At 41.0% G+C, this 10,606-nt stretch overlaps 1 protein-coding gene across 1 annotated transcript; it reads left to right on the forward strand.

Annotated features, from left to right (window-relative positions):
- The first annotated feature begins 541 nt into the window (after nt 1-541).
- On the forward strand, nt 542-9,515 carry TMEM129 (transmembrane protein 129, E3 ubiquitin ligase). Its single transcript, XM_010178222.1, has 3 exons — nt 542-1,011; nt 3,887-4,046; nt 8,885-9,515. The coding sequence occupies exons 1-3, from the start codon at nt 551-553 to the stop codon at nt 9,131-9,133; spliced, it is 870 nt and encodes a 289-aa protein (XP_010176524.1). The 5' UTR covers nt 542-550; the 3' UTR covers nt 9,134-9,515.
- Nucleotides 9,516-10,606: the final 1,091 nt, after the last annotated feature.

Here is a 10,606-nt window from a genome sequence, read left to right on the forward strand (position 1 = left end):
GGTGGTGGTGGTGGTGATGATGATGATGATGATGATGGGGGCGGGGGGTTCCTCAGCGGTGTCCCTGTGAGGGCTGCACGCCGGGGTGGGTGAATCAGGGGACACTGTACATCTTGGAAACCCAGCCTTGTAGTATCTCTCCAGCTTCTTTGTCATGTGCACCCTAAACTTTGTAACTAGTTAATTGCATCGGAGTACACGTAATTACAAAGGAGTAGCATTTTATTTAACCACCAAATTCAAATCAGCTTCCGTTAGCTGCATAATTCTGCTAAAAGCGTCATTTTACAGATTATTTTATTTAACCTGCACATCCAAATCGGCTTCATTTAGCTACATAATTCTGGTAAAAATCAGGGGCAGGCAAGAATTTACCTCAGGTTGCTTAGAACAAAAGGTTTGAATTTGAGTTATCAGCCAGAAGTACAATAGCTCTCCTGGAGTTATGCTCGCTGGTGAGGTAACTCTGTGACTGAAGGATATGTGTTTATATGTGTATGTTATTGCTTTCTGAAAGTGAGTCTTTTTCCTTGCAGGTTATTACCTTGGTATGTGCTTTGCTGCACCTGAAAAACATCTTTGTTTTTTCTACTTGGCTTCAAAAGGATGGAAAACTTTCTTCTTCTTTGCTGTTCTCTTTCCAGCAGTCACCAGTGCCCTGGCGTATTACTGGTCACGGAAAGGTTGGAATAATCATCCATTAGCCCGAACACTCGCTGTTCATGCTCTCCCACAGTCAGGTTGGAGGGCAGTAGCTTCTTCCATCAATACAGAATTTAGGAGAATCGACAAATTTGCTACCGGAGCCCCAGGAGCAAGGGTGATTGTTACAGACACATGGGTGATTAAAGTGACCACCTATTGTTTACACGTTGCCCAGCAGCAGGACATTCATCTGACGGTGACAGACTCCAGACAGCATGAACTCACCCCAGACTCAAATATGCCTGTGCAGTTCCTCACCATTCGTGTTGCCAGTATTAATCCCTACGTGAAGGCATTTGATATCCGGTAAAACAACTACCCTGTTATGTTATTTATATATATATATATGCTTTTTGCTGGTGCTAATGGAGTGCTTTTGTGGCAGATCTGAAGGCTCCCTGGGTCTCGTCCCTTCCTTTTTGCTCCCTGCCTGGTGTTCAGAGATACTGTGTGTGCAGTTCTGCCACACAGTGCAGTGAAGAAAGTTTGTTGCGAAAGATTCATACACATATATTGTGTCCAGTTCTGGGCCCCACAGTTCAGGAAGGACAGGGAACTGCTTGAGAGAGTCCAGCGCAGATACACCAAGATGATGGAGTGGAGCATCTCCCTTGTGAGGAAAGGCTGAGGGAGCTGGGTCTCTTTAGCTTGGAGAAGAGGAGACTGAGGGGAGACCTCATTAATGTTTATAAATATGTTAAGGGAGAATGTCATGAGGATGGAGCCAGGCTCTTCTCAGTGATGCCCAATGGTAGGACAAGGGGCGGGGGGTGCAAGCTGGAACACAGGAGGTTCTGCTTAAACTTGAGAAGAAACTTCTTTACAGTGAGGGTGACGGAGCCCTGGAACAGGCTGCCCAGGGAGGTTGTGGAGTCTCCTTCTCTGGAGACATTCAAAACCCGACTGGACGCCTTTCTATGTGATCTCATTTAGGTTCCTGCTCCGGCAGGGGGATTGGACTAGATGATCTTTCGAGGTCCCTTCCAATCCCTGACATTCTGTGATACAGTATTGAATGCACAATGGTTATACAGAGGTACTGCCCTGTTTGATCCATTCTTAGGAAGAGGATTATGCTGAGTGCAGAAGGAAGTAACCAGAAAAACTGAGGTGAAAGATGAAGAAGAGGAATGAAAGGGAGAATCTTTGGTCTTCCAAATTTTGGGGGAGAAGAAAGAGTTATTTCTCTAAAACTGGTGGTTGTTCACCCATGGTTTTTTTTTGTTGTTTTTTTTTTTTACTTCCCTTCTTCTGCTCAAGGCTCATAATTTTGTTGCTGTTCAGAGAGTTCTCACTGAGCTACTGCAAGCAGTTAAAGCAAGGGAGTAATTTTGGTCCATTTCTGATTTATGTGTTCTCATAGTAGTAAATTGTAGCAAATGTGCTGTGTTGCTTTCCAAGGGCCCGTGCAATTTTTTTTCAGCAGTCTCTCTGTGTAGCCAGGCAAAAGTACAAGTTCTGCAGAAACCTGTAACACTGAGTAGAAGGGTGCTAAAGTCTTTGTTCTCATTTTGTCATTAAAAGGAGGACACAAAGCCACGTTAGTGCTCTTAAAACTATGTATTTGAAGAGACAATTGAGTGTGTGCTTTAAATTTATACGTCAGCAACATTTATTTACTAGATAATTAAAAGTAGGCAGATCATCAAACTCGTAGGGAGCGGAGAGGTCCTGGCAAGCATGAGGAAGGCACAGAGGTGATTGTGTTAGATATCCAGAACAGAGCTCAGAACGAGAGGTTAGTTAAGGTAAATGTGACAATCCTAAGAAAAGGCGAAACTTAGATCCCATGAGAGTGTTGACCAAATAAGTATTAAACAACTAATGATTTTCTCCTATAGTGCTTCAGTGCCAGAGTGATAAAACTACATCCCCTGCTGAGAAAATCATGGCTTCTTTGACAATTCCTTTTAGGGGAAAAAAATCCAAACCTCAAAACTTTATTTTGTAGCTAAACAGAACAGCACTGAAAACAGTGTTTAAAAGTTCTTACAATAAGATGTGTCAGAAATAGCAAAGCTCTGCTAGAATGCAGTCACACAGGATTTAAGAAAAGTGCCATAGGACTAAATTCGCCTATTAAGGATATAGGATCATTCTGTATATCCAGAATCAGAATTAGATGCAGTGGGATGTTTCTGGAAGAAGAATGCTTTTGTGCAGGCAGGTTGCATTTCCCTCTGTGCTCAATGCAGATTTTTCCTGTGGTTAGAAAGGTCTCTGTTATTTGCACAGATAGCATCTGTGAACAAACAGCATTATCCTATGGTAGTTAAAACAATGGAGACCACTGGGAGCTGAAGCTAAGCCAGCATTGCATTGTACTGGGCTCCAGGAACTCAGTGAGTGGTAGAAAGAACGAGGAATTTCAGGGGGATGTTCCCAGGGCTTCTCCATGAAAGATGTTTAATGAGTGGAAACACCAAGCTGGGGAGTTATGAATCTGCAGTTCAGAAATGATTCATGAGAAAGGGGAACAGCAGCAACGTGTCACTGCAGGGTTTGCACGAGGTCTCCTGTGCCACTTGAGGTCTGTGGACCTCACTTAGACTTAGTTTAGCAGAAGCAACCGAGTGTGAAATGCAGCTTGTTACAGCCTTAAAGCATAAAGATAAAGAGTAAGTCACATTCAGCAGCTGATTGTAACCTTTGTGAAATTTCAAGGTTTGTCTAAGATTGTGTCATAAAATCACAGAAACTGATACTGATTGACATACCACATGGTGTAACTCTAATTTCTGTCTTCATGGATTTATAAACTAGAACTTAGAAACAGACAAAGTAAATGGGCATTTAAAAAGGTGAACAGAAATTGTGCATGCAGTACTTCACAGTTAATGCATGATTTATATACCTGTATTGCTTTTGTTCACACTGATTACTTCAAAAGCCTTCCTTTATTTTTGGATGATGTTTTCACTAGTTGCTGGCATATCCTATGGGCAGTCTGACACAGATACGAAGGAGGAAAGTCTGTTCTGTTGTCCAAGTTGTGTCAAAACCAACAACTAAACAGCAGAAGAAAACAAAATGCTCACTCTGTGTTTATTCTAACTAGTATGAACCTACCTAAATAGCATTTCTGTGGATTCACTTCTCTGATGTTAACTTCTGCAATGTACTATCAAGGTATTTGAATGGTTAATCGTAGTAACGTTTTGTTCCGTCTTTTCTTCTTCAGGCTGAACTCCACAGAGTACGGGGAACTCCGAGAAAAGCTCCGTGCTCCCATCAGCAATGCTGCTAACGTTGTGATCCATCAAAGCCTTAGTGATTTATTTCTAGAAACCTTCACATCTCTGGTGGAAATTAACCAGACATATCCTGTTCCAAGCACTCAGGTGAGGCTTTCTATCCATGTGAGACAGTAGTAATTATACTTTTCAATATAGGTGAGCCCATAATTACTGTGTAATTGATAACTCTTTATTAGTTTATCAGCAGGGCTGTCGCAGGTGAATTATTAAGATAAGTCATTGTCGAGGGGTTAACCAAAAGGTTTTATTAAAAGAAGACTGAATGATGATTAAGCAATAATTATTAAATGATGATTATTAAAGGACAATTAAAGAGTAATCATTTGGTAAGCAAGTGGTAATTAAACAGCAGTCAAACACTCTGCTGCTTACTGCACTTGTAATAATTAAGCTAGCTTGTTTGCAAGAGGCTTTAGATGTGATGTAAAATGTCACTTATCTTGCTGTAGATAACAGATTTTGGGTAAGGGATCTCTCGACCTCAAGGAGTAACCTTGAGAGGTGTCCTACCCAAGGGGACATCACCGCCGTGCAGCCCACTGCTGTGCAGAAGCCTCAGTGGGCTCGGAGGGGGGTATGGATATTTACAGCATAAAGTGATATGACCAGTAGCCAAAATGGCCTTGGCTGTACATGCAGGTGTGCAGCCATCACAGTTTTAGTTTCATCTAGTTCCATCTCAGGCTGTCACTGTTAGCTCCTGATGAGACATGGCCTAGATTCCTTAACTTCCTGAGAAGACACGGCCTCACACAGTGTCTCAGGGTCTGCAGCGCAGGGCTGACTCCAGTCAGGCTCCTTGTTGGTGATGCCTGAACCAAAGTGCTGTTCACTCAGTCAGGGTGGGTACACCTGTGACAAGGGCTCACCTTCTGTTTCAGTAAACATGTAATAAAAGTACTTCTGGCTGCTTCTTCTCTTCCTTCTATGAGGAGATGAACTGTATTGTCAACATTGTATTTTTGAGACTTGAGAAATAGCAGAGTGGATGGAAGACAGTTCCCTATAATAATTTCCATAAAAATTTTACTTGAAAACATTTGGAAATGATGAGGTTACATTTCCAGAAAGTTTATGGGGAGGTAGAATCACAGCTCTTGTTACTGTTCTTTTAGGTAGTTTGTTCCATTACAGCTTGCCTTTCTAGACAGCCAGGTTTTGCTGGATCTTGTGCTGAAATAAATTAGTGATTCTCAATTGGAGCTTGCTTTAATTGTAAATAACAATGTGGAGTCCTTCCTTCAGTAGTATTTGTGGAGACCTGGTCATTATTATACTTTTGCTGCAGTTGGAAGTGTGACTAGAGTGCTGTTCAGTGTACCAGAGGTAACTAATTAAACTAGTTCTGGTGACCCTGCAGTGAGTCTGTGTCAGATGTTCCAGCTAACGCGGTAAGTCCTTGATATCTTTGGTAGTGTCATGCAGCTTATATGGTGTCTTCACTGTATGGTTATGTGAACTAGCGTCTTGGTTTACTCAGCTGTTCTATCACCCAGTGACCCCTACCCACCTGGGACAGGGATTTGGGAAAAGGAAAGGAGACTCGTGGTTGAAAGGAAAACAGATATAATGAAAGTAATAATAAAAACTACTATTAATATTAATATAAAATACACGAAGTTATACTCAGGTGGAGAAAGCGCACCAGTCACAAAAAGCAGGAGAGTAGGCCTTGGGAGCAGAATGACAGGCGAGACCCTCCAGGGATGGTGACCATCGAGGAAGAGAGAACGTCCCCAGCAAAATTTCTAATTCACAGCGAGTGTGACATTTACGGTATGGAACATTTCTGTTGGCCAGCTTGGATCAGCTGCGCTCCTCGCCTTAGCACCTGGCTAACTGTAAACTGCTAACGACCTTGATCACTATGGAAACCCGCATACCACGACTGGCCACAAACTAAAACAAAGTGTCTTATCAACTTTGTTCTCACCAAATCAGGTGCTACAGTCTTCTTAACAACTCAGCTTTTCTGACAGAGAATTAATTCTAAGATTCTATCCCAGCCAAACCAGGACAACCAGCTAAACCAAAACTGGATCAGATATGTCTGCACGTAATGTGGTTGTGTGTTCTGATTGCAGTACCAGCATAGAGTGAAAAGCTATGTTCAAAATAAAGAGAAGATACTATTCCTACTGCATTTCTTGCAGGGCTTGTAATTTGTGACACATGTAAGTATTAGCTGAGCTACAGAATTTTGGTTTGACATTGAGTGATAAATGACATCAGAAATTATGATACGGACACTAAAAATACAACATGGGATTTTTTTGCTATTGTCACAGATGAGTGGTTTAGTGACAACTACACCAGTTTAGCACAAGGGAGAGATTTAGGTCACGTAAAGTATCACTGTCCAAGATATTAGCAAAAGTGATTTTGATACGAATTTGTAAAAGTGTGACTTAACAGAGTTGGATGGCAAGGTTCACTGTTACTACATGGAAGAAGCATACAAAGGGAAATGTAATCCGAATTGGATTAGAATGATTTACACGGGGGTTGAGGGAATTTATTTACACAGAGATCAGAGGAAATCGAGTCAGAATTGGGCTGGAGTGATTTATACAGGAATTAGGGAAAAAGGATAAGGGAGGCTCTCCTCTTGCGTGATGAGGTTCAGAGTGGACCCCCTTGCTTTCTAAAGTCCTTGGAGAGGAGTCTAGGTACGCCTGTATCCTAGTCTGACTGTCCTATCCTGACTGACTCCTAGTCACAGACTCAGTCAGCAGTTTATGTCTAAAGGAATTAGGTGCAGGGATTTCAGTGGTAGTGATTCAACATGTTATTATGGATCTGATAGAATTTTGAGGCAGCAGCAATTGAAGATTCATTAACACTATTAGGATAAATCACAGGATTAGATTATATGATTTTCTAGCAATACTTGATCAATCAGTAATGAACAATCAGCTATAATCAATACAGCTACTTAGTTAAAGATACAACAAAGTTTCCTAAATCAAACTGCATACACACACAGAGATATAGAGGTTAACCTATGATTAAGAGGTTTCTTCCTCTGCAGATTATAGTAAATTCTTGGTACCCAATGATAAATACTCACTTTCCCTTCGTCAACTTTTGTTAGCGAATGGTTCTTTTCACTTTGTTGGTTTCTGTTAGCAGATGGTCTGAATCATGTAATGAAATCTGCCCCAAGAGGCTTTCCAACTTGGGGTGGGAATATGGGGTAGCAACCTGCTGCAGTCCCCGAGAGCTCCAAGGGCCTCACTTAGCATCAGTATTTATAGGGTCACAAGACATTTGACTGTGGTCAGTACTTTTTTCATTGTGGCCATAATTCTTGTCAGGTAATCTTGGCACCCCTCAGAGTGGTCTGTGATCCCGGCAGGAGAGGTCTCTGGTACGTTTCCCGGGCTACAGGAGTTTTGGGTGCAATCAAGGAGTGCCTCATTGTCCCAAATTGCTGTACTTGTACCCAGGACAGGAAGGTACTGGGTTGTTCCAACTCACTGCTCCAGTAGGCAAGATCAGAAAGTGCCAGTTTGTACCACTGCACTTAATTAAAACAGGAACAATGTTGGCTGGTGTGGACTTTGGAATGTGGCCCACCACATTCCACACCATGACCAAAGTCACTCTGTCTTTTCCAGAGTGGTGGTGTGGTCACCTCTTGCCTCTGTGCCTATAAATAGACAATGTTACATTTTAATTACAATTTGAGCTAAAATTTTGTGTTAACCTCTATATCCATTAAAGCCTATATATTGTTTCATTAAATGGGATTAAACAGCATTATATACACAGGGAGGTTCTTGTAATAGCATAATTTGTTTTGTAATTTTCCAAGCTTTGATATTTAGAACAATGTTTATCAGCAAACAGTTTTTCTGTCTAAAAACTAAGGTGAGCCCTAATTTCACAAGCTAACAGCTGATACGGCTTCTGAAAGAATTAGTTCTGCTTCCTGCACTCTCCTTATCACTTTGTCTGTGGTGAACCTGGTTGGGGGAAATGATCAAGGTGAAAAGAGGCAAAAAAGGATGATCCATTCCACAGTCATTCCACGCTGCCAGCGTGGTTGAACAGATACTTGTGCTGACAAGGGAAGAGATGCTGGTGGTGAGAACTAGAGACCACAAAGCAGGGCTGCTTTTCGTTACACCCACAGCAGCATGGATAGCATTCAGGTCTCCATGCATGTTCGCTGTGCTGTCTTTTGAACTCTGTCAAGTTCTTGGAGAGCTTTGGCTGGAAGACACATGGGAAATGCTGATTATTGTTTATTAATGGTAAAACACTTCACAGCAAGATGTTCTCCCTGCATGCAACTGTAAGTTCACATGGCATAATTAACACTGGAGAAATATCAATTATTCCAATATTTTCCAAGAATAATTAAGTACATTTCTGGTCCTTCAAGATGAGTGCCCATTGTATTCAGTAGATCCCTGATTTCCTCTGTTACTTATGTCTCTTACTTAATAAGATGGAAGATAGGAACAGCCATTTGCTGTAATAAGTGATAAGCACTGTTTGCTTTATTTTCTTACTTTATATTGGTATGTTTTTTGAAAAATAGTATGTCTGACTGATAAAGATGTCTGCTTGCTCACCTTGCTCTCACTGCTGTGTTATGGAAGCAGGTGGAGCTCTTCAGAGAGAGAAAAAACACTTCTTTTCAGTCATTTTTGTTTAATCGGTATCATGTTGCAGTTCTGGGTTTTCTGTTTCAAGAGATACCTTGTTCTCATTCATTAGAGGTTGTTTAATACAACACAGCTCTGAAGATTGAAACTATTTGATATTTTCTTGTGGGGCAGTTCTGCCTTGAGGCTCTGCCTTGCTCAGGTTCCTGCTGTGCTTGTGTGCAGATAACTTTCTAAAGCCTTTGAAGAACAATCACATAAACCATTCTGTGCAGTTATAATGTTTATGTTTTTCTCCTCCTTTAGGAACTGGAGCCATGCATAGGGTGTATGCAGACTATTGCTAACATCAAGCTCATCAAGAACTGCCAGGAGCCAGACGAAGGGGAATGCCAGCAGTGCTACTGTCGGCCCATGTGGTGCCTCACCTGCATGGGCAAATGGTTTGCCAGCCGACAGGACCAGCAGCACCCAGAGACCTGGCTGTCGAGCAAAGTGCCTTGTCCGACTTGCCGAGCCAAATTTTGCATTTTAGATGTTTGCATAATACGATGAATAATATTTGGGTATGTTTTAACTTTTAAAATTTGAATATATTTCATAGTGGAATTGGTTAAAAGGCCTGTTAGATTTTTTTCTGAGGCTTCATGTTCTAGAGGAGTGTAAACTCCAAAGCTTCCTTTGGCAGTATTGAAAACAGATGTAAATCTTTTCAGTTCCTCTACACTTTTACCTGTACTTTTGGTTTTTATTCACCATATATCAGTTTCTGGATTTTTTATTTTTACCTATATTTTGCTTTTGTATGCCTTGGATGGAATAAGGGTATCCCTCTATATTGGCAGTACTATTCTCTTGTCAGGTTTTAACGTAGGGTAAATTCTTGAAATTTTTAAATTTAACTTGGGTTTTGATTCTTTAGTAAAGGGCTAACTGAGAAAATTACTTTGGTTAGACTTCATTGATACTTTTATTCTTCTTTAATCCATTTGTAAAGTTCTTACTAATCTTTGCAAGTGTTCACTGACCAAGTATACGAGTTGTGCTCCTTCTTTTGGTCCCCTCCACTTATAAAGGGGATCTGTGTCTGTAGACTAAGGAATTTAATCCTTGAAGATGTAAAATTCCTATAGGGACCTTTTATTCCATAAAAAAATAAGCTAGAAGCAGATTAATGGATTTATTTATTTCAAACAACAGAAGGATTCAGAAACATACCCCATTTACCTACACTGCTAATCCTATGCATCATTAAATCTGTTGGTTTCCAGGAGCTACATGGCTTAAGGTTTTGATGTACTTTAGGTTCTTTAGACTTTTTTTTTTAAATATATTTGAAGGAAGTGTAGCAATCATCTGAACTGTCTAAATACTCTGAAAGAATGTTCAGCTATTTCAAAACCTTTAAGCTTTTTCTGAGGAATAACCCTTCCCCTGAAAGAGATGCCAGAATCCACAAGGGTGTAAGTTGTTGCTATGCTAGATGCCCCAAGAATTGCCATCATTAATGAAAGTTTTTCAGGCTTGCAATTCAAAGACTGATCATAAGTCTGTTTTAATATTCATAGGGTACTGATGCACACTTCTTCAGCTGATCTGCATCAGAATAATTTATAAATTAAAATCAAAGCATTTCCCATACATTTAAGAGAGCCCTACTTCTAGACCTGAATGCAGTGCTTGATGTTCTAGCTGTCCATCACACCGGTCAGTGAACAGCATCGTGCTTGGTGGAAAGCCTCACGCTTCTGGAGGATGTGCGAGTTCTTAGACTGACCTGTGCACTGCAGGGCCAGAGATGCCAGTATTTGCTTGGTTGGGTTGTCCATCTTAGGGGGGTAGTAACCTCAGGCAGGCAGATGGGTTCAAATAGCGAGAGAAAGGAATATTTTAATGCTTTAGTCTAGTAAATAAAAGCCCTAATGCCTTCCACTCAGAAGGGTCTTAGCAGTAAACGACTAACATAGATGACATGCCAGTGATTACATGAAAATGACTTCATTACCATGACAAGCATCTGCTTTGAGC

The sequence above is a fragment of the Antrostomus carolinensis genome, unplaced genomic scaffold (assembly GCF_000700745.2).
Source record: "Antrostomus carolinensis isolate BGI_N321 unplaced genomic scaffold, ASM70074v2 scaffold8291, whole genome shotgun sequence".
Taxonomy (NCBI): domain Eukaryota; kingdom Metazoa; phylum Chordata; class Aves; order Caprimulgiformes; family Caprimulgidae; genus Antrostomus; species Antrostomus carolinensis.